This window comes from Pristis pectinata, chromosome 9, assembly GCF_009764475.1.
Source record: "Pristis pectinata isolate sPriPec2 chromosome 9, sPriPec2.1.pri, whole genome shotgun sequence".
NCBI classification, from domain to species: Eukaryota; Metazoa; Chordata; class Chondrichthyes; order Rhinopristiformes; family Pristidae; genus Pristis; species Pristis pectinata.
The window spans coordinates 99,322,673-99,348,290 of NC_067413.1; the positions used below are offsets into that span (position 1 = coordinate 99,322,673).

General features: G+C 41.0%; 1 protein-coding gene across 3 annotated transcripts in view; it reads right to left on the reverse strand.

Annotated features, from left to right (window-relative positions):
* cdh17 (cadherin 17, LI cadherin (liver-intestine)) overlaps positions 1 to 15,568 on the reverse strand; it is a 92,711-nt gene extending 77,143 nt beyond the window's left edge. The window contains exons 1-2 of one of the 3 annotated variants that reach the window (XM_052023743.1): positions 15,326 to 15,568; positions 2,919 to 2,988 (exon numbers count right to left, since the gene is read on the reverse strand). In XM_052023743.1, the coding sequence (XP_051879703.1) occupies positions 2,919 to 2,975 (57 nt within the window). In that variant the 5' untranslated portion in view covers positions 2,976 to 2,988; positions 15,326 to 15,568. Of the gene's footprint in view, positions 1 to 2,918; positions 2,989 to 4,358; positions 4,654 to 13,849; positions 13,917 to 15,325 lie in introns of those variants that run through there. The other 2 variants (XM_052023745.1, XM_052023744.1) reach the window with 2 other exon arrangements.
* Positions 15,569 to 25,618: the final 10,050 nt, after the last annotated feature.

The window sequence follows — 25,618 nt, forward strand, 5'->3', positions numbered from 1 at the left end:
CTGCAGTGAGCAGAAGTGTATACAGTTCTCCGACATGGCTTAACCAGGGCTTCCTATCACTGCAGCAAAAGGCCCCCACACCTTCTTACAGACCAACTTTCTGGTTATAAATGCTAATATTCCATTCACCTTATTGACAACTTTGTGGGTACGTGGTTTGCTTGCACTATATTTTAGTGATCTATTTACCCGAGGTCCTATATCTTTTCACATCTTCACTCTCTATAGTTTTCCACCAAATAAAACTACACGTATCCCATTGTTTTTGCCCCTAAATAAATGGCCTCCCCATATCTGTATTACCCACTCTAAAGTTCAATTCTACAGACTCAGAATCCTGTTTATTCATATCCATCTGCCTACATTCTCCTAAAACTATTCAGGTTCCTGTACACAAGCTTGGAAGTTGTAAGCAATATTTTCCATACTTTTGGTATTCCAGACACTGTATTAAAGCTTATTTCAATCTGATTTTCCAAGCTGGGTGTAACTGGAAACACTTGCCCATCAATGTTCTTTTTTCAGATCAGGGTTGGCTGTCTTTCCTCATTTATTATTCCTTCAGATTTTGGAATCAACCCCACTCCAAATCCCTTTCAATAACTAAATCCCTTTAAAAATGGAGAGCCCAGAATTGCACAAAGTAGTCAGTGTGCCCAATGTACAGCTTTAAAATGTTCTTTCAGTATTTACGTTGAGGTCAGCATACATCAGCCATGATCATGTGGGGCCTGGTGGCTTATTCCTGCTCGCATATCCTTGTGTTCTTCCACCTTGATTTATAGCCCAAGTATCTTTTTTTTAAAAACATTATGAGAAATTCCAAAGGCTTTCTCCTCCTGACGCCTCAAATATACTCACTATTAGCACAGTCAATTACAAGTCAAATAGTTAAAGTCAAAGTCATAATACAAGTCAAAGTCATATTATAAGTCAAATCAACCTTTCAGCTGAAAGAACTGATAACTTGATGTTTTCCTGTATTAATCTGCATCTGCAATTTCTCAACCTACTGATCAAACTCACCAGGATTCTTTAGTACATATTGGTGTTTATAAGTTCTACCCTTACCTCCTTTGAGACATTGTAAACATTGAACACATTCCTTATTTCCTTCATCTAAATCATTCATAATTATTGCACATAAGACAAAGTGGTACAAACTCCTACAACTTCAGTACAGAAAAGGTTCAATGGCGCTACCAAGTCAACAGAAACATGTACGATGACCACAAGCTACTTCTCACTAATTGGCAAAGGTCAATAAAATAACATTAAGAGTTTAGTTACTTATCATGTGTGGAATTAAATGCATCACAATGAACTAGTAAATTATATGCCTATAGATTCCTGCAGCATAAATACCTTAAGGCACATTTTGTTTCTGTGGGAACTCTAAGAGAAGTGAAAACATTCTCTAATAGATGCCAAACAAACTTGTCCATTCTTGAAAAAGGTTCCAGAAGGAATTAATGAATTACAAACTACACAAAAAGGAACAACAGGTATCAGAGTTAAATGCTAGCCTTAGCTCAGTGGGACCATTCCTAATAAGGTGTTGGATTCAAACCCTGCTCTGAATATTTGATCGAGGCTGACATCCGGGTGATCAGTAAAAATTATTCTGGTGGGTCAGCTGCTAATGTCCTGACTTGATCTGACCATCTTCCATTTTAACCAAATCTTCTATGCAGGTTGCAATAGCACCCACCCAAAGTCAGCATGTTTTTAATTATGTGAATCAAGACACATTGACGTCAGCTGGGCCAAACTGCAATTTTAACCCTGGACAGTACCTCACAACAGACACTATCGGTGATTTAGAGGCAGAATCTGCTTCTTAACCTAAGATTTTAAGTTTCCAATATAGGAGCTGGAGGAGCAAGTTTGTCTTCCTAGAATCCAGGGCCCTATGCTTATCAGAGTGCTCGTGTGAATTTTCAAAACCCAACAACTATTCTCTTCAAATTCTATATGAGAGGTTACCCAGTCATTCATTTTATTTAGCATGGCATTCCTCATGCAGATGGAAATCCAACAGAAAACACTTCCTACTGAAAATCATCTGCAAGTTAATCTCCCCACCTTCACAGTCAGTCTCATAAATCAAGAAAACTCTTTATCTGTGCTGGAATGAAAAACAGACTGACTGAATTAAAAACTTTTAATGTTTAACCTTATCCTCACCTGTCGTTGGTTATTGAGTGAGATTACTAGTTGTAACCTTACTCAATAACCAAGAAATTGTTATTAATTTGTGAAAGAAGCATTTATAAATGTATATAGTATATTATGTTACATAAATGAATATAAGTAAGGCTGTTTTTTTTAGTATCCTCAAGTTGTTGACCAAGTTTCATTACTTTTCTAGTGGGGCATGAATTAGTCAAACTGTCAATAAATTGTTAATAACTCCCCCAGTTATAAATAAATTCAATATTTAATAAAATGCCTATTATTTATTGCTGAGTTAAAGTATAATTAAAGGTGCTAAAAGAGAATAATATCAAATTCTAGCAGGTGGTCCAAGCAGATAACGTAACAGTTCATTGTTGTTCTGCTAAATTGTTTCCTCAGGTGAGCTGTTTCTCAATTGTTGCTTAGCCGAAACTGAACAAAGAAGCCTGTCTCCGAATTTAAATTCCATTTAAGCAATCTGCTCCTGGCTCCCACCGATGAAGGTGTGGCTCAAGGTAATCGGGCAAATATTTGCACAGAAGTATTCAATACCACACAAGGAAAAGAGGATTGCCTGCCTTATATTGCTAATAAAATTCTGAGAGCATTGGAAGCTACAATTCCATTCCACAACAAAAAATAATTAAATTGAATGTATAACACAGCTGTCATTAAATGGTCATTAACAAGCTAATTAAATATAAATTGCAAAATGAAACTGATTCAAGATAAAAACTTACTAGTGCAACAAAAAGTAAAAGCAGCTGGTCAAAGTGTTGGTGACTTGATGTCCTCATGATCAATCAGTACCTGCAACACAGACATAAATGAAAAATAAGACTTCTCATTGCAAAAGCATATTGAAACAAATCTTCTGAATTTCATTGCAAGATTTTAAACCATTTCCTACATATATACAAGATAAAAATGTAGAAAATTTGAAATCATTTCAAATGCAGAGTCCACAATTTATTGTGTGATAATAACTATTGTCAAAGATGAAGTTGCAAACAAGGAGCAGGAGCAAACCACTTGACCCTTCAAGCCTGCTTCAATAAGATCATCGCTGATCTGATTGTAACCTCAGCTCCACATTCTCACTGACTGCTGGTAACCTTTTACCATTTTCCTTATCAAAAATCTCTTTATCTCTGCCTCAACCTGATTTCCATTCCACGGAATAAAGAAGTGGCAATCAACTCACCTATAAAGGGATAAGCAATAAATCTGCCACATTAACAGACAAACATTGAAGAATAATATTAAAAGTGGTCCAAGGGCAAATTATATTATGCTACATTCAAAATTTATATGAAGATGCCCCTCCAATGCCCAGAATTTCAAAGACTCAAGACACACTAAGGGAAAAAAAACTGCATCATCTGTGCCTTACATGGGCATTCTGTCCACATGCACCTTGTCAAGACCCTTCAGGATCTTGTATATTTCAATCAAATCACCTCTCAATCCTTTTTTCCAATAATGGGGCAGGAGAGGGGCAATATTTTGTGTGCATTGCACTGTACTACTGCCACAAAACAACAAATTGCACATCATATAAGATAGTGATAATAAACCTGATTCTCCAGCAGATATAAGCCTAGTCTATCTTAGCTTTCTTTGTAGGACAACCCATCCATTCCAGATATCAGCCTACTAAACCTTCTCTGAAATGCTTCCAACATATTTCCCTAATTAAGGAGACCAGTACTGTGCTGAGTACCAGAGGTATTGGTATCCATATTTTAGTATTAGTTTATTATTGTCACTTGTACCAAGGTAGTGAAAAACTTGTCTTGCATTTGTACAGGTCAATTCATTACACAGTGCAGTGCCCTCTATAATTGGAGCATGATATCCTTAATTTTATTCAATTCTTCCAGCAATAAGTGAAAGCATTCTGTTAAGTTAATGAGAAAGAATGGCTGATGGTATCTTTGCAACATGACCACACCAGTAGGAAACGCACACAACCATGTCAATAAGAAAGTCAAGTTACTTTCAGCCTCGGTTATAGCACACAATACCTATCATTAATATCAAGAGTTGTAAACTATTGTATCACCCTGAAATTCTCTCACTGTTTGAAAATTGACTTTTGCTTTTTCATCTTGTGACATTGATAAAGAACGAAAACAGAAAATACTGGAAATGTTCAGTTCTGACAAGAGGTCTCTGACCTGATGCATTGACTGCTTCTCTTCCCACAGATGCGGCCTGACCTGCTGAGTGACTCCAGCTTTTTCTGCTTTTATTTTAAATTTCCAGCATCCGCAGTTTTTTCTTGATTTTCATGACATTGATAAAGAATCTGCCTTGTTGTTCAGTTACCACACTTTAGAAAGCACAGCATGTAAATTCACTTTTGTAGTAGACTATTCAAAATCATGGAAGACCACCTCAGACACAGTTGTTTCTGATTGAATAATGAGGGTCCCTATTTGTATGAGAGAGAGAGAAGGGTGGACATATCACTCAAAGCCTCCATCCTTCAATGAAGTGAACTTTCATCCAAATCCCTTTGGAGTTTGTGGAAGTGACGTAGGTATTAATCAAATATGCATTCTGACTCATGCACAATGTACTGAACATGCATTGCCCAACAGTAGTTTCAGGGGAATAAGCATTACCCAATGTTTATATTTTTATGATTTTTTCTCTTTAGACTTTCCCAGTCACTCAGACATGAGCAATTTGGAATTACTACAACTAGGCTGCAACAAAAGTTCCTCCTTAATGAGTAAAAACTACATGAGATTCATGTTGGTTTGCTAGAAGTTGTTGAAGATCAGGGTTAAAGTTCCATATTTTAAATTGCATTAAGTGGTAGCTTCCACTTAAATGGCAGCAACACTTGGTGTTGAAACGGTCTCATTTGAGTTTTTACTCCAAAGAACAACCATTTTGTGGCTTTAGAGAGTCAGAATACTACAGCACAGAAACAGGCCCTTCAGCCCATCTAGTTTTCTGCCTCATCCCATCTACCTGCACCCAGACCATGGCCCTCCATACCCCTCCCATCCATGTACTTATGCAAACTTCTCCTAATTATAGATACCCTGTTTTTATTAGATATTGGCATTTATTTGATGCTGCTTAACATAATAGACACTCAACATGTTTTATATTGTAATTTCAACAGGTAAATATTTGATCAAAAACATACTTTACTATAAAATATATATGGTACCTTATCTTTATTCAAACTTTTTCAGTGTTAAACCAGTGGCGAGGCAACTTCTCATGACGGAGAAACAAAGGAAAGTTGTAGATTTTAACTCAAAGGGCCCTATGTGTGTGCTCACATTCGGGCCACTATGAGGGGATGGGATATCAACCTTAATTTTCAGAACCTTGCCCCATCTACTGCCTCCCCATTGACTCCTCATGTGTATTATGGTTGTGGTTGCCACTCTATAGAAAGGATGCGATTGCCCTGAGAGTGTGGAGGAGATTCACCAGGATGTTGTCTGGATTGGAGGACTTTATGAGGAGAGATTAGATAGGTTGGGTTTGTTTTCCCTGCAGTGAAGGAGGCTGAGGGGGTGACCTGATACACGTATATAAGATTATGAGAAGCATCGATAGGTAGACAGTCAAAATTATTTTCTCTTGGTAGGGATATCAAAAACAAGAGGGCATAGTTTTAGGGTGAGAGGTAAGAGTTTCTAAGGGGACCTTAGGGTTAAGATTTTTTTTTACAGGGAGAGTGATTGAGATCTGGAAAGTGCTGCCTGAGGAGGTAGTGAAATCAAATAAAATTATTATATTCAAGAGGCATTTAGACAGACACCCAAGTAGGCAAAGCATAGAAGGACATGGCCCTAATGTGGGCAAAATGGCTTGGTGTAGATGGGTAAAAAAGTCAGCATGGACGTGGTGGGCCGAAGGGCCTGTTTCTGTGCTGTACAATTCTATGACTCTAAGCAGTCAAGACCAAGTTTAGTCTTCAAATGAATAGCTAGGGATAGTAGACCAGGGCACATATTTGGAATTTAATTGCAATTTTTTATATATTTATGTTTCTGCAGATAATAAAAAGGCTGACTGTAGAAATTTGTCACTTTTTTCTTATCAGGCCAGGAATGACTTGTTCCTAATCCAGCTTTGTGGGTTCTGAAAGCAAAAACCCACTGCTGCTAGAAATGCAGAATAATGCCAAAGCAGAAAATGCCAAACCCTCCAATGGAGTTGGAGAAACTTTGAAAATGGATGGAATCCTTAGAGGAAGCACTGTCTGTAAGGAGTTTGTATGTTCTCCCTGTGACTGTGTGGGTTTCCTCCCACATTCCAAAAAACGTACAGGTTAGGAAGTTGTGGGCATGCTGTGTTGGTGTCGGAAGCTAGCGGGCTGCTCCCAGGACTTTCTCAGACAGCGTTGGTTGTTAATGCAAAAAAGACATTTCATTGTGTGTTTTGATGTACATGTGACTAATAAATAAATATTATCATTATATTAGGGTAGGAGAAGGTGTGACCAAGTTAGCTATTGGGAGTCTATTGGTGTGTAATAACTAATAGTCACTAAACTATCTCCTGAGATGGAGAAATCAAGGAAGGGTCCATTTGAAAGTGAAAATAGGAGGAATTGTCAGAAAGTTGATTAAAGTTTGAGTTCTGCATGAGATCAGGAAGCAGGTCCAATACAGTCATCAATATGATTGCAACAGGGATGAGGGTGGGGGCCTAGGTAGGAACTGAAACAAGATAAAACAGAAATGTCAGAAACACGCAGTGAGTAGGGCTGCATCTGTGGAAAGAAAATACAGGTTGATGTTTCAGGTTGAGGATCTTTGATCAGAACTGGGAAGGACTGATTTTTTTTCTTTCTCAGTTTTGATGAAAGATTTTCAACTTGCCACATTGATCTTATTTACCTTTCCACAGATGCTGCCTGACCTGCTGAATGTTTCCACATTTTCTGTCTTGATTTCATATTTTCATCATCTGCAGTTTTTTAATTTTCAGGTCTGAAATGTGGACTGTTCCATTTATCCCACAAAGAAACAGATAATTTGGATCCATGCAGGTTCCAATAACTTTAAGTTTGGTTTGGATTAAGAGTATGAAGTAGAAGGAGTTATTCAATATGAGTATGAGTTCAGTCAGGTAAAGGATGCTGACCGGCCCTCTGGTCAAAGAAAGCAAGTGAGCGCAGGCCATTCTGGTGTTGGATGCAAGTGTAGAAGGATTGGATGTCAATGACAAAGATCTGCTGGTTAGAATGAGGAAAATGAAACTCAAAGTGGCAGAGGGTTTCAGAGGTTTCATAGACATAAGTGGGAAGGGACTCAGCAAGGGAGAAAGGTTAAATTGAAAGTAGGAAGAAATAAGTTCTGTGGGACAAGAACAAGTTGCAACAATGGGTCTTCAAGAAGATTGCTGCTTGTGGATCTTGGAGGAGACAGAAGAACATTGTTTGAGGTTGGAAGATAATGAGGCTAATGGCTATGGAGGGAAGATATGCAGAGAAAATTAGGTCAGTGACAATCTAGGAGGCAATAGGCTAATTAATATTCAGTGGTCATAGCATGGTCTGGAGGAAGGCATGAGAAAGTATCATAGAGCAGGTGTTCAGTCTCCATGATAACTATCAGTTTCCCGAAACAACAGTGCTGCCCTTGTCAGCAGGTTTGATAATAATGTTGGAGTTGGTCTTTTGTGAGCAGAGTCCTGAGAGTTCAGAGATGCATGGGTTAGTCTGAGTAAGGTCAGTCAAAAAATTGAGACCATTAATGTCATGTAGGCGGTTGGTGATGAATAGGGAAGGATCCAGTTGTATTGGGGATTCCAAAGATGAAAGGAAGGGTCCACAGTCTGAGTGAAGGCTCCTGGCCAAAGAAATGGTTGTGGAGGTGAAGGTGTTCGAAAATAGAGCTCAGGGTTATGTTGGGCTTGAAATTCATGAACTGCACAGGTTGACTCTGTGGTGAAGGCGGCACACGGTGTATTGTCCTTCATCAATCGTGGAATTGAATTTAGGAGCCGAGAGGTAATGTTGCAGCTACGTAGGACCCTGGTCAGACCCCACTTGGAGTACTGTGCTCAGTTCTGGTCGCCTCACTAGAGGAAGGATGTGGAAGCCATAGAAAGGGTGCAGAGGAGATTTACAAGGATGCTGCCTGGATTGGGGAGATTATGAAAACAGGTTGAGTGAACTTGGCCTTTTCTCCTTGGAGCAACGGAGGATGAGGGGGGACCTGATAGAGGTGTATAAGATGATGAGAGGCATTGATCATGTGGATAGTCAGAGGCTTTTTCCCAGGGCTGAAATGGTGGCCACAAGAGGACACAGGTTTAAGGTGCTGGGGAGTAGGTACAGAGGAGATGTCAGGGGTAAGTTTTTTTTTTACTCAGAATGGTGAGTGCATGGAATGGGCTGCCGGCAACGGTGGTGGAGGCGGATATGATAGGTTCTTTTAAGAGACTTTTGGATAGGTACATGGAGCTGAGAAAAATAGAGGGCTATGGGTAAGCCTAGTAATTTCTAAGGTAGGGACATGTTCAGCACAACTTTGTGGACCAAAGGGCCTGTATTGTGCTGTAGGTTTTCCATGTTTCTAAATGTTACAATTGAACCCACATCCACCACTTCCGCTGGCAGCTGGTTCCACACTCGCGCCACCCTCTGAGTGAAGAAGCTCCCCCTCAGATTCCCCTTAAATATTTCACTTTTCACCCTAAACCTATGACCTCCAGTTCTAGTCTCGCCCAACCTGAGGGGTAAAAGCCTGCATGCATTCACCCTATCTATACCCCTCATAATTTTGTATTCTTCTAAGATCTCCTCCCGCCCCCCCACCCCCACCAATTCTCCTGCACTCAGTGAATGAAGTCCTAACCTATTCAACTTTTCCCTATAACTCAGGTCCCAGCAACATCTGTGTAAATTTTCAATGCACTTTCAAGCTGATTGATATCTTTCCGTAGGTAGGTGACCAGAACTGCACACAATACTCCAAATTTGGCCTCAACAATATCTTGTACAACTTCAACATAACATCCCAACTCCTGTACTCAATGCCCTGATTTAAGGCGGCCAATGTGCCAAAAGCTCTCTTTATGACCCTATCTACCTATGATGCCATTTTCAAGGAACTATAGATCAGTGTTCCCAGGTCCCTTTGTTCTACCGCACACCTGAACCCTACCATTCACTGTGCAAGTCCTACCCTGAAGTGCATCACCTCACACTTGTCTGCAGTAAATTCCGTCTGCTATTTTTCAGCCCATTTTCCCAGCTGGTTCAGATCACTTTGCAAGCTTTGATAGCCTTCCTCTGTCCACTACACCCCCAATCTTGGTGACATCCACAAATTTGCTGATTCAGTTTACTGCATCATCATCCAGATCATTAATATAGGTGAAAAACAACAGATGCAGTACTGATCCCTGTGGGACTTTGTCAAAAACTTAACATAGTCCACGTAGACAACATCCACTGCATTCCCATCAACCTTCCTAGTAACCTCCTCAAAAAACTGTTAGATGAGTTAGACATGATCTGCCACACACAAAGTCATGTTGACCATCTCCGGTCAGGCCCTGTCTATCCAAACACTTACATATCCTGTCCCGCAGAATACCTTCTAATAATTTACACACAATTGACATCAGGCTCACTGACCCATAATTTCCCAGCTTATTCTTAGAGCCTTTCTTGAACAACGTTAGCTATCCTCCAGTCCTCCGGCACCTCACCTGTGGGTAAGGATGTTTTAAATATCTCTGCCAGGCCCCCTGCAATTTCTGTACTAGCCTCCCACAAGGTCCAAGGGGACACCTTGTCAGGTCCTGGGGATTTATCCAGCCTAATTCACCTCAAGACAGCAAGTATCTCCTCTTCCATAATCCAAATACAGCCCATGAACTCACTACTCTTTCCTCAGTTCCATAGACTCTGTCTGTCACCCGATTAAAAACAGATGCAAAAAAAAATCCTTTTAACTCTGCTCCATGCATAGGTGACCATGCTGATCTTCAAGAGGACCAATTTTGTCCCTTGTTATACTTTTGTTCTGAATATAACTACAGAAATCCTTGGGATGCTTTTTCACCGTCAGCCAGAGCAACCTCGTCTTCTTTTAACCCTCCTGATTTCTCTTAGCTGTTTTCTTGCACTTCTTGTACTCTTTCTTTTCTTAGTTTTCAAATTAATACAGTTTAATATGTAACATCAGTGTTTGTACATGTAGTACAAAGAGATCAGGAGAACAATCATGGCATAATCATAAAGAACAATAAAATTTTTAGAAATCTGTAGATCCAACGATCTCTTAGTAAATGAATATAATATAAAAGGAAAGAAAAAGATTTTTTATTTAAATTAAAGAAAAACCCAAATCAATAAGGAAAATTATAAACAATATATCAAACCAAACTAAACAGAAAATTTTCAAAAAAACAAAAGAAAAAAAGACTAAAATTTCTTAGTAGAAACAGAGCAATATTATGTCGTCAACTCTATTCCTCTAAGTTGGAAAGTTATTGAAAGGGGATCTACATCATGTGAAAATATTGAATAAACGGACTCCAAATATCTTCAAATTTAAGCAAAGGATCAACAGTACCACTCCTAATTTTTTCCAAGTTTAAACATGACAGTTTGAGAGAACCATTGAAAAGTAGTAGGGGGTATTGGATCCTTCCATTTAAGCAAAATGGATCATTTGGCCATTTACGTAACAAAGGCAATCATACGGTCAGCAGAAGCTGATAAGTGGCCAGACTCTATCCTTGGTAATCCAAAAATCACAGTGATAGGGTGAGGTTGTAAATCAATCTTCAATACATTAGAAATAATGTTAAAAATGTCTTTCCAATATTTTTCCAAAAAGAGGACAGGACCAAAACATGTGTCAGAGAAGCCACATTTGATTTACATCTGTCACATATAGGATTTATATGGTGATAAAAACGAGCTAACTTATCTTTTGACATATGGGTCCTGTGCACTACCTTAAACTGTATCAACAAGTGTCTGGCACACATTGAAGATGTATTAACTAAATGAAGAATTTTCTTCCAAGTCTCTGTAGGTGAAGATGTCTGGAGTTCACTTTCCCATTCGTTCTTAATTTTATCCAGTGATTCTGGTCGTATTTTCATAATTAAATCATAGATTATTGCTATCAAGCCCTTCTGATAAGGATTAAGACCTAAAATTTTTTCTGTAGTTTCAGTTTTGTAAGGTGTCAGAAAAGAGGTTATAGTAGCTTTTAAAAAAATTCTAATCTGCAAATATTGAAAAGTGTGATTGGGCAAATTGTATTTGTTAGACAATTGTTCAAAAGATGAAAAACAGTTATCAATGAATAAATCACAAAAACATACTATTCCCTTCCTTTCCATGTGGAAAAAGCTGAGTCAACTCTGGATGGATGAAAGAAAATTAGGTTGAATGGAACTTGACAAGTTAAATTTATTCAATCCAAAAAATTTGCAAAATTGAAACCATATTTGTATTGTATGTTTAACAGTTGGGTTAATCATATGTTTACTTAATTTGGTAAGTGCCAAAGGGAGTGAAGCTCCTAAAATAGAAACTACTGAAAATTCAAGTACTGATTGGGGCTCAAGGTGTACCCATTTGGGGCATTGAATTACATCTGAATCTTGTATCCAAAAAATTAAATATCTGCTATTAATTGCCCAATAATATAACCTAAGGTTAGGCAGGGCCATACCACCATCCTTTTTTAGTTTTTGTAAATATTTCTTACTTAACCTTGGGTTTTTATTCTGCCAAATATGAAAGAATTTTAGAATCAATAGTGTCAAAAGATTTCAGGACAAAAGTTGGAATTGCTTGAAATAAATAAAACTTTTGGTAAAATATTCATCTTAACCACATTAATTCAGCCTACCAATGATAAGGACAGTGGGACTTCTACGCCTCATTTGATCCTAACTACCTGCACCTGATGTGCACCTCTTTTCTTTACTGGTAACCAAGGTTCCCTAAACCTGTTACCCTTGCCTTTTATCCCAACAGGAACATACAGATTCTGTATTCTCAATATTTCACTCCTGAAAGCCTCCCACTTACCAAACATCTCTTTGCTGGAAAACAACCTATCCCAATCCACACCTGCCAGATCCCTTCTGATGCTGTCAAAATTGGCCTTCCTCCAGTTTAGAATCTTAACCCTAGGACCAGTCCTATCCTTTTCCATAATTTTCTTGAAACTAATAGAATTATGATCACTAGATCCAAAGTGTTGCCCTACACACACTTCTGTCACCTGCCCTGTCTCATTCCCTAAGAGGAGATTCAGTTTCGCGCTCTCTAGTTGGGACCTCTACATATTGATTAAGGAAACTTTCCTGAACACATTTGACAAACTCTATCCCATCCGGTCCTTTTACAGTATTAGAGTCCCAGTCAATGTGGAAAGTTAAAAATCACCCACAATCAAAACTTTACATTTCCTGTAACTATCTGCTCTCTCTCTAAAAATTTGCTGCTCTAAATACCACTGACTATTGGGCCTATAATATAGTCCTATTAACATGGTTGTCTTTTTTATTCCTCAAATTGCCTCAGTAGTCAAACTCCAGTATGTTTTCTCTGAGCACTGCCGTGACATTTTCCCTGATGAGTAATGCCACCCCTCCCCCTTTATCATGGATAAAACATCAGACCCCTAGAACATTGGGCTGCCAGTCCTGCCCCTCCTACAACCAAGTCTCACTAATGGCTACATCATAATTCCACATACAGATCCACACCCCAAGCTCATGTGCCTTACCTATAATACTCCTTGCACTGAAACAGACAACTCAGGACATTAGTCCCACCACACTCAACCTTTTGGTTTCCATCATTGCTTGTATGTTTAAGATCTACTTTCCCCACAGCCTCTCCACTTACTGTCCTGCCACGCTGGTTCCCACAGCCCTGCAACTCTAGTTTGAACCATTGCCTCCCCCCAGAAGCACTAGCAAACCTTCCCACAAGGGTATTGTTTCCCCCTCCCCAGTTCAGATGCAAACCATCCCATTTGCATAGATCCCACTGAGCCCAATGATGTAAAAATTGGAAGCCCTCCCTGCTGCACCATCTCCTTAGCCACATGTTAAACAGCACTATCTTCCTATTTCTTGCCTCACTTGCAAGTAGCACAGGTAGCAATCCTGAGATCACCACCCTGGAGGTCCTGTCTTTTAACTTAGCACCTAACTCCCCAAAATCACTTTGCAGGACCTCATCACTTTTCCTATCAATGTCATTGGTACCAACATGTACCACAACTTAGTGCCCAAGACCCGACCACAGTTACTTTCCCCTGGTGGGTCATCCCTCCTAATGGTATCTACAACAATATACTTGTTATTGAGGGGAACAACCACAGGGGTACCCTGTACTGACTGCCTATTCCCCTTCTTTCTCCTGGCAGTCACCCAGCTACCTGCCTCCCACAACTTAGGAATTATAGGGAGGCAATAACACCTATCAACCCCTCCATCTCCCAAATGATCCAAAGGTCAGCCAGCTCCAGTTCCCTAACAGAGTCTGTAAGGAGCTTCAGCCAGATGTGCTTCTCACAGGTGTAGTCATCAGGGACACTGGATGGAGGTCTCCCTGACTTCCCATATCATGCACAAGGAGCACACCACTGCTCTACTAATGCAATAATAAACAAAGAAAGAGAACTTAACAGAACCTCACCTTAGCCTCCACCTCACTTAAACGTCTTGAGCCAAAGCCTCAGCTTCCCCCCACTCTTACACTAGCCCACTCACACAACAGCTACTCCAAAATGGCCACTTTGCTTTGCCCTACCTCCTTTTATTGGCTGAGTGGCCACGCACTAAGCCAATCAGAAACAATTTTTTTTAGAAAAAGCTGCTGGCTCCTCCCCTCTGCTGCTCTGGCTGCTGGAACTGAAAAAAAAGATTTCTACATAGCAGAATCCTTATTTTACTTCCCTGTTTCTATCAATGCATCAAAATTCTTAACTCATCGTTAAGGAAATGTTAGTTCTGAAAATCTATATAAATGAATAACCCAAGCTATTACGTCACCTCCACCACACATCCTCTACTAGAGGCCTACCCAACCAATGTCAACCTTCACTAAATTTTAAGTCGTACCTTGTTCTGAAAACATATTATTTTTAATGAAACTCACTGTTTTAAGTTAACAAATTTAAAGAAATCATTTATCAAACAAAAATATACTGAGCCTTTGACAATTTATATAATGCTTAAAACATTTGAAATGCAATTAAGGTGACAGAAACATAAAGCTGAAAGCAATAAATCTGTAGTATCATCATTACGCTGCACAAACTCTGGGAACATTTGTGTTCAGTTTTTGAATATCTTATTTTATTTCCTGTTTTACAAGAGACAGTAAGCATTTTTTTTTCTTTACAAACCCATACAAAATAATTCCCACTCTTTCTTACTTTCAATGGATTAAGAAAATCACACAGCCATCGTAAACACTACAGTGCAATAATACAGCAGGATTATACAATACTTCTTGCTTTTACAGGTTAACGCTAAGAACATATAGATGATAAAATTAAGACTACGTGCAGAAGCATGTACAAAAGAAGGTATAGAGGCAAGCTGCTGTAAACTTGTCAGACCAGATTATAACAGGTTGTTCTAATTGGGCGGGTCTCACTAACAACCTCAGACAGTCACCATTTTTACATATACAAGAGTTCATTACTGATCCTTTTTTCAAATAACTGCCTCGGTCTACAGTCAGAGCCATTAAGCAACAAATAGAAAAGAGTAAATCAATCACAAGGATGCGGGAGCAAAGGCATAAATCGGTCGCAAGCATGGAATTAAGTTTCCTTCTTCCATATGAATCCGAAAATATCATCAAGAGAAGCTCATGAAATGTTTACACTTTGCATGAGTGTTCCCATATCAGTACATCTAATTATTTTAAAATACGATAATTTTGATCAGCTATAGAAACATTTTCTTTATATATTATAACTCAGAATATATGCGTCCAGCCAGTTGTCAATTGCACATTAGCCAAGTATTACACCCTATAGAAACCTGCCTCTTCAAACAACACAAGGCTTATTTCAGAAACAGCCCTGCGAGTTCTACTACTAGTTACCCCCACAGCTGAATTATCATTCTACACACACACATAAAATGAATCTTCAGTTACCTGTCAATCAGGTCGGTGGCTTTTGCTTTATCCCCTTCGGTTCAGAGTCTGAAAGTATCAAGGCCAGAAGCTGATACCAATTCGACTTTGTCAAACTTTAACCGTCACTTTATTGCAGCTAATGATTCGCCTGGATGCATCGCTCATAAAACATAAATGACATGCTTTGACAAATAAGGCAGAGAGATCCCTGATTCAAATTGTTTCAAACATATACAAAGGTGCAGTAACAGTCAGCCTACAGTACTGCCACACCCACAGTACAAATATCAAGTGATGTGAAGACACACCTCTTTGCCGTTAACATGCCCCTTTTGAATTTCCATATTGTTTAAGCAGTTTGAATTTTTTTTAATCCAGTTTCAGAATTTACACCATCACTTTAGTCCAGCTCAACAAATAAGAAGCAAGTAATCTGCTTTTTTTTTCCCAAACAAGACTGCTTTTATTTATTTTTAAATAAAAAAGGTCATCATGCCTATTATTTTGCTATCCATGTGCTTTTTTCTAAAAAGCACCCAGCTCAGTTTACTCTCACTTACAACCCCTCATCTATGCCTTGTTTAAAAAAGCCATGAGTTTAAAATTCCTGGGTGGTCTGGGGATTCTGGGCATATGTAGACCACAGAGAGTTTCCTCCTGCCCACTGCCGTTGCTTAACAGTGAGATCTGAAATCTGATGTCTGAAATCACAGGGTCAGCATCACTGAAATGTTCTTGGCAAGCTCCTGCCCACTTCACACACAGATTGTGAGGGGGTGGAGAGGTTGGGGAATGGCTGAGACTGGAGGAAGGGTGGAAATGTTGCTGCAGTACCTTCATGCTGCAGTAGTGGGCTCACAGGTAACCGTGAATAATCACAGGAAGATTTAATATTTTTAAGCAGTTTTATTTGCTTTTCCTGCCGTTTTCAGGAAGCAAGAAGCTAATGGAGTGCTTTAACTATTTTCTAGCCAGCTACACTAGCGGTATAACTGTAAGTGCTGAGAATCAGACCATAAAATGCCCTGTGCCCTGAGTTGTAGACATAGCACAGCACATCATGGAGACCAGCCTCCCCTCCATGGGCACTGTCTACACTTCTCGATGCCTTGGTAAAGCAACCAGAATAAACAAAGACCCCACCCACCCCGGGCATCCTCTCCCATCAGGCAGAAGATACACGTCAGAAAGCACGTACCACGAGGCTAAGGACAGCTTTTATCCCACTGTTATAAGACTATCATATTGTTCCCTAGTACAGTAAGGTAGACTCTTGACCTCGCAATCTACTTCATTATGACCTTGCACCTTACTATCTACCTGCACTGCACTTTCTCTGTAACTGTAACACTTTACTCAGTATTCTGTTATTGTTTTACCCTGTACTACCTCAAGGCACTGTAATGAATTGATCTGTATGAACGGTATGCAAGACAAGTTTTTCACTGTGCCTCGGTACATGTGACAATAATAAACCAATACCAATACCAACTCTTGTGTCCCATTAACGAGTTTTTCACTTCCATTCATTGCAATAGTCAATGTGTTTTCTGATCAAGGTGAAAGTGACAAATTTCAACTTTACCCAATACCACTTTTCATATCATTCACAAAAAAGGTGTGCCACACTACACTTCCCCCATTCATGTTGCAGGATAGTACATCAACTCCTAAAAGTGTCTCTGATTTCCAGCAGAGCTGTAAAGGCAGTTTACAACTGGAAGGTCACTACAAATTCAAGGGGATCTCACTGAACCCTACTGAATGCTGAAAGGCCTGGATAGAGTGGACATGGAGAGGATGTTTCCATCAGTGGGAGAGTCTAGGATCTGAGATGAGGAGGAATTTCTTCAGCCAGGGGGTGGTGAATCTGTGGAATTCGTTGCCCCAGAGGGCTGTGGAGGCCAAGTCATTAGGTGTATTTATGGCAGAGATTGATGGGTTCTTGATTGGTAAAGAGGTTAAGGGTTACGGGGAAAAGGCAGGAGAATGGGGTTGAGAAAAAAAACAGCCATGATTGAATGGAGGAGCAGACTCGATGGGCTGAATGGCCTAATTCTGCTCCCATATCTTATGGTCTTATTGAGAACAAGTACTTGTACTGAGTACAAGTGCCATTGTCTCCCTTCAGGAGCAGCCCAGTGTGGACATTTCAGTTAACGGATCCAGGTGCCAAATGCCAGAGGAAGAACTGATGTGGATCCACTTTAGATCTTACAAATATTTGATATACTATCTATCACACATTTATGGCAACAGCTTAAATGTAATACTGGATGGGATAACATCTTAAGCTCCTTTGCAGGCCCATTTAATAAAACAAACTCTAACACCAAACCAAAGAAGGAAATTATGGGCCGGATCATCTTAGATGACCACCACCTAACCACTGCCCGTCAACACACTAACCTAATCTAGATATGGAGGGCTAGATATGCTGGCCCTCTGTACCAGAGAGCTGTCCCACAAAGCAGAAAGGCTTCAGGTGTTGGCTCCTTATGATGCACGTCTCCCAGAGCAAGTGAAAGCCCTTGGCACCCTCACTGGTGTCAAAAGAATTTGGAACTGGTTTTTTAAGTCTCTGGTAATCAAAGAGATTTTAAAACCGTTGAAATGGATTGGAGTAACTTGAAAAGTAAAAAGGATTAAAATATTTTAAAAAACGTAATTTAAAGTATTTTAGAATGAGAGCAAATAATTAAAAACATTTAAAAAATGAAGTAAAGTAAAATGAGTAAACAACTTTCCTGCATTAATCTTTTACCAAACCATTACGCTAATTGAGGCTGTGGTTTATAGTATATGTAAAACTGGTTATGAACAATAATTGTTGCTTCAAGGCCAGCATTACTTGAAGGGTTGTATAATGTGAGTAAGTACTCTCTGGGCTGCAACATGTTTATGTAATGTTCCAGAGACCTTAAGTAAATTACATCAACCTTTTTCATGCCTCTTGTCTCTTAACATATAACTCTGTACATTCTGCGACAGATTTCATTGCAGGTTAAGAACCCACTGAGCACGTTCCCTTCACTGGGAATTAGGTTAGGATGGTAAGTTCACAGGTACGGCGGCTCTGAGAAGCTCACAATCATGACAAGTCTGAGACAGGCCTAGTATCTGTCAAAGTGCCATCAGGTCCAAGACATGAGACACCTCAGAAGTTACGATAAGGCAGGGAAGCTCTTAAAATCATGCATCTCATGGATGGAGGTTTTTTTTAGGGCAAATATCATCAATGAAATAGAGAATGAGCTTTGAAGAAGAGCTAAGCGCACTGGAGTGACACAGGGTATTGGTGAACATGTCACAATGATCGTGCAATCCCAGTTGTTGTGGTACCTGGAGTCATAGATACAGCATGGAAACAGGCCCTTCGGCCCACTGAATCCATACTGACCGTCAAGCACCCACTTACACTAATCCTACTCTAATCCATTTTACACTTCCCACATTCCTAACAACTCCCACTCACACACTAGGGGCAATTGACAGCAGCCAATTAACCTACCAACCTGCACATTTTTGGTAAGTGGGAGGAGGGGGAAAACCCACACAGTCACAGGGTAAATGTACCAACTCCACACAGGTAGCACAATAGGTCAGGATTGAACCTGGGTCAGTGAGGCTGACCCAGTGAGGCTGCACCACTGTGCCACCCTAAGGCAGATGTGACCACCTGACTCTGAGAAGATTAAAGTGAACCTTCATAGAAGGGTGAAGGATGAACAATATCTCTGCCCACATCTCACGGATTATATGCTGAAGTTTCACCTCATAGATGCCTGCAGCTCACACATTATAGAGACTGGCAAAGAAATGTTTGGACAGAGGAGACACTGGCAATTATTTCTGAAGTTGGAAGGTTTTCCCAATTCTTTCTGGGAAGACCATCCACACTAGTTACTGGCCACAAACATTTGTTGACCATTCTGGGACTGAAGTCTACTATTGCACAATGGCAGCGTCTCAATACAACCAGGCATGAGCATAGAGCATTCAAACAAGAAACTATAGTATACACCTTGTCAAGACTACTTAGTGAAGAAATCACAACAAACATGGAAAGTGAAATTTATAGATATGACAGAAGACTATTTCTCTGTCAGAGCAGTAGAAATAGACAGAGTTAAGCCAAAAGACCTGATTTTAATGCTCTGGACCATCTGGACAACAGGAACACATACATCAGGCTGCTGTTCAGCAACAATAGCTCTGCATTCAACACAATCATTCCATCCAAACGCATCATCAAGCTTCAAGACCTGGGCCTCTGTGCCTCCCTCTGCAACTGGATACTGGGCTTCCTCATCGGCAGACCTCAATCAGTAAGGATTGGTAACGGCATCACCTCCTTGCTGACCATCAACGTCAGTGCACCTCAAGGCTATGTGCTTAGCCCCCTGCTCTACTCCCTATACACATGACTCTGTGGCTATGCGCAGCTCCATTGTCATATACAAATTCGCAGACGAAACCACTGTTGGACGAATCACAGGTGGCGATGAGTCAGCTACCGGAGTGAGGTAGGACACCTGGGTGAGTGGTGCCACAACAACAACCTCTCGCTCAACGTCAGTAAAACTAAAGAGCTGATTGTTGACTTCAGGAAGGGGAAGGAGGGTGAACATGCGCCAGTCTACACTGGGGGATCGGCGGTGGAGAGAGTCAGATAAATTCCTGGGCGTTAACATATCGGACGAGCTGTCCTGGGCCCAGGACATAGATGCAATTACAAGGAAGGTGCCCCAGTGTCTTTACTTTCTTAGGAGGTTAAGGAGGTTTGGCATGTCACTGAACACTCTAACACACTTCTACAGATGTACTGTTGAAAGTGTCCTGACTGGTTGCATCACGGTCTGGGACGGCAATTCGAATGTGCAGGAACATAAGAAGCTGCAGAGAGTAGTGGACTCTGCCCAATACATCACGGGCACATCCCTCCCCACCATCTGTAGTATCTACAGGAGTCGCTGCCTCAATGCGGCAACATCCGTCATCAAAGATCCCCACCATCCGGGCCGTGCCATCTTCTCGCAGCTCCCATCGGGCAGGAGGTACAGAAGCCTGAAGTCCCACACCACCAAGTTCAGGAACAGCTACTTCCCTTCAACCGTTCAGTTCTTGAACCAACCAGCACAACCCTAATCCCTACCTCAGTATAGCAACACTATGACCACTTTGATCACTTTGCACTACAATGGACTATGTTTTTGTTCTAATTGTGTTCTTTCTTGTAAAAATTGTTTATAATTTATGTTTAATTTATGCTTTTCTTGTGAATGCTGCTTATCTGACGCTATGTGTCTGTGATGCTGCTGCAAGTAAGTTTTTCATTGCACCTGTGCATACATGGATTTGTATATATGACAATAAACTCAACTTTGACTTTGACTTTGACTTTGAAGTGTATGAACACATAATAAGTGGATGAATGGGTTCAGACACAGGTCTGAATGAAGAGATGAAGCTGTTTCATTGCAGATACTATGTCTTGTCTTCTAACCAAGGTTCTGTAAAATACTGCACAAGGCAGTGAAAATGAAGAATTGCAAATCAAGATCAAAGAAGAACTCGATGCAGAACACTAATGTATCATGAATATGAAGTAAGTGGCCCGAGGGTTTGTCTATTGGTAAATTGGTTTATTATTGTCACGTGTGCCGAGGTACAGTGAAAAACTTGTCTTGCATACCGTTCAGACAGATCAATTCATTACACAGTGCACTGAGGTAGTACAGGGTAAAACAATAACATAATGCAGAATGAAGTGTTACAGTTACAGAGAAAGTGCAGTGCAGGCAGACAATAAGGTGCAAGATCATAACGAGGTAGATTGTGAGGTCAAGAGTCCATCTTATCGTACTAGGGAACTGTTCAATAGTCTTATACGATGACTCTTGACCTCACAATCTACCTTGTTGTGACCTTGCACCTCATTGTCTACCTGCACTGCACTTTCTCTGTAGCTGTGACACCTTACTCTGAATGGACGGTATGCAAGACAAATGTTTCACTGTACCTCGGTACAAGTGACAATAATAAACCAATACCAATATAACAGCAAGATAGAAGGTGTCCTGGCATAGACAGAGGTTTGGGAGACCTACCCAGTCAAAATACTGAAGGTTGGGATTGTAATACCATCTAAAGCACCACTCCAGGTAAAGAAGTGGCCAACAAACCTCTTCCAGGGGTCCATATAATCCATTTGCAGTAGCACAGTTTTGATCATTTTGATCAGTTTTGGTCAATTAACCTACAACCTACATGCCTTTGGAATGTGAGAGGGAAGCAGAGCACCCAGAGGAAACATATGTGGTGACAGGGACATCATTTAAGGTGGGATTGTAAACCCCAGATGATTGAAGGAACAGTGACCAAGGACGAGGTGAAGGGACTGGGGAATGCAAAACTGACTTGGAAACTTATAACATTATCAGATAGGAAACATAGGCATCAACTGGATCAACTGCTCCTGATCTTGTAAACTGTGGTAGGAATAATAATGATGGTTACAGGTGGGCAGATCTAATGTTGCGATTAAGTGCTGGATTTGAATTGGAATTTTCTTTAATATTTCTGTGAACTCACTCCCTGTTTATCCAACAGCATCAAATCTTTAATTAATTGCGGCAAGACTCCAGTATTTAATTATCAACCGTACTGTGTAGCATGAAAGAAATACGTACTCACTCTTGGCATAATTTCAGGATCGCAAGAGGCTGCAGAGGGTTGTAGACTCAGCCGGCTCCATCGCGGGCACAACCCTCCCCGCCATCGAGGACATCTTCTCGAAGCGGTGCCTCAAGAAGGCAGCATCCATTACTGAGGACCCTCACCATCCGGAACATTCCTTCTTCTCGTTACTACCATCGGAGAGGAGGTACAGGAGCCCGAAGACCCACACGTTCCAGGAACAGCTTTTGCCCTCTGCCGTCAGATTTCTGAACGGTCGATGAACCCATGAATACTACCTCGTTATTCCTTTTCTTGCACTATTTATTTATTATGTAATTTGTAGTAATTTTAGGTCTTTGCACTGTACTGCTACTGCAAAACAACACATTTCACAACATGTAAGTCAGTGATAATAAACCTGATTCTGATTCTGATTCTGAACACCACATCCTCTGAGACATCAGGTAGCCCTGTTGTAGCATCAGTTACTAAAACCCTCTTCCACACTTTTGTGACCTCTGGATTTGACTGTTCCAAAGCATTCCCAGGTGGCCTCCATTAAACTTTGACATAAACTTGACTTTGACTTTCATATGCAACTTGGAAGCTAACTTTCATCAGCTTCCAATTACCCATCACCCTTTTGCTCATTGACCGTCTCTGCTCCCTGTCTGGTAACACCTCAACTGCAAACTTCTCTCCTTGTTTTCTAACCTCTCCGTGGCCTCATCCACCCTATCTTTGTAACCACTCACTGCCCTGCCACTCTCAGAGGTCTCTTCACTCTTCTGGTTCTAGCCACTTGACCATCCACGTCAGGTGTGCTGGTGAGACAGAAATGTGTAGCATTTTCTTCCTCCCATATAGGGAGTTTAGTCACTATACTGTCATTCATTCTATGGGATATGTGTCTTAACTATTTTTCACTATAACAAATAATGAACCATTCTATACTCCTAAGAATACACTATACCAAAGTACCCACAATGCATTTCCAATTTTTTGATTAAGAAAATTCCACTTAGCGACACATTTTCCAGGAATGTTTTCATAAATCAGGGAATGGCTTTAAGTCATAATGTTTGGATCATGCCACAAGGGAGTACAATAGTTGTGCCCAAAATTGCACAATTGTACATTAGCAAAAATCCCTAATAACTATATTCTCGTCTCAGGGAGAGGAGTCAGGAGTAGAGGGGGCAGAGGCAGGATAAAAGGAGGGATAAAATAAGGAGGAAGATAAAAACAAGAATGGGAGGATTGGAAATTGGAACTATTACGGTGTTAGGATATATCGGGGCAGTAGAATCAGCGATGGAAAATCATAATTCCTTTTTGTCACTATGCCATGTTTATGCTGGGCAAGAAAACAAGACAGGACGCTGGGTATGTGCAGTGATCCCTCACCATGGGGAGTCAGGGGTTCCCCTTTCAATAATACCCCTTACTCAGAACGAGACCAGATCTATCCGATTTATGGCGAGGGGACGAACTCTAGAGGAAGAAAATTGTGAACCAGGGGGTTATCCGTCCCTAGACCGAAATGCCTGTTATCCCTGCTGTTCTAAAGGTTGGCGCCTTAGGCCTCTTCCACTTAATTATACCCTGTTGGGACCGGGGCTGGTCGTTACCCCTCCTGCTTCCCCACTGGATGCCACCTGTTACTGTAACTATAATAAAAGTGCCCCCTATCAGTTGGGGAATAGTACCTGCACCCGAACAAGCGCGGGAGGATTGCGCCCCGTGAATGGTACCCATTGAGTGTGTGGGAACAAGGCCCATCCTTGGTTACCTGGGGAAAGACCAAATCCCAGAGGGGAGGACTTGGGTTTCATGTATATACCCACCTCACGTAAAGGGTGGAGTGGGTGCTGTTATCTTGCTTATCTTGCCCCTCATTTGCGTATTTTGAACCACCCCGGGAACACCCAGACTGGTTAATGCGGCAACGACGAAAGGTGACAGAAATGGATCGATTTTTCAGAACTCTGTTCCCACCATACGGTACTGCCAGAGCAGGGGTGGAGATTCAGAAATTAGCAGCGGCTCTGGAAGAGCTTGCTAACAATACGGCCGACGCTTTAGGGGACATTCAGTCGCAGGTGAACAGCATAACAACCGAGATGATAGCCATCCGCCTGATAGTATTGCAGAATAGGATGGCGTTGGACTTTCTCCTGGCAGAGAAGGGGGGCACTTGCGCCGTGATAGGGAGGGAATGCTGCACATTTATACCTGATGTTTCTTCCAATATCACTGACCTGTCCCGGCACATTCAAAAGCACATCTCCAACACTCAGGAGGCAGGGAATAGGTGGAGGAAGGAACCTGGATGGGAGTGGGGAAGCTGGCGGTTATCGGGATGGAGCGGTTGGTTAGCTAACCTGGCAATTTATGCTTTAATAATCATCGTGGGTCTATTTGTTGGCCTAGCCATATTAAGGTGTATTCTGCACCGGATGATGAACTCGGTCGAGGGATTAATACCCGTGCAAAAGGTGCTGGTCGCACGTTCACCCAGAGGCCAGGATCACGAGGAACTTTTGAGACCACTACCACCAGAGGACTATTATCATGATATGATAAAAGGAGGGAATGAGAATGTGTATAAGGAAAGGTTAGGAGAGTATAAGATTGTGAGCTGCTATGGCTGTAATAGACTGCTTGAAATAGCTGTGCTTTGCTTTGCAGTGCCTTGCTTCAGAGATTTTGCTTGCTTCAGCTAGTTTTCTTCAGCCTTGAGGTATGATAATACCAGTGCAATCAGTTCCTGTCTCAGTAAGTCTGCACAATTGACTCTTGCTCCACTAAACTGACCCTGAGCCCACCATGAGAAACCTTATGTATACAAAGATAACCGGTGGAACCAGATGGTCTGAAAAGATGAAGGAACTATAGCTTTAGTAACTTTTTTTAAGTAAATTCCTTTGTCTGTAACCAATCACGATGTAGAAAATAAGTGCCATGCTGCCTGACTAATGCATGATCATACCTTGTATGGTAATTGTTCGCACCTCTGAAAAAGTATAAGAATGTATGTAGATCAATGTATCTCAGAGACCACCCGGTCCGGGACGTAGGTGCCTGGCTTGGTGCTCTCTCCTCGGATCAATTAATAAAGAGATTGAACGAGAACAGTGGTCTTTTGAGTCTTCTCTCCGACCGAGTTCGACAGATCTCTCAAGGTTGCCGCACAGGTCGATAGGGTTGTTAAGAAGGTGTATATGGAGTGTTGGCCTTCATTAGTTAGGGTATTGAGTTCAAGAGCCATGAGGTGAATTTGCAGCTCTATAGAACTCTGGTCAGACCACACTTGGAGTATTGTGTTCAGTTCTAGTCACCTCATTATAGAAAGGATGTGGAAGCTTTGGAGAGGGTGCAGAGGAGATTTATCAAGATGCTGCCTGGATTGGAGAGCATGTCTTAGGAGGATGGGTTGAACAAGCTAGGACTTTTCCCTTTGGAGCAAAGGAGGGTGACAGGTAACCTGATAGAGGTGTACAAGATGATAAGAGCCATAGATCGAGTGGACAGTCAGAGACGTTTTCCCAGGGTGGAAATGGCTAACACGAGGGGGCATAATTTTAAGGTGATTGGAGGAAGGTATAAGGGGAATGTCAGGGGTAAGAT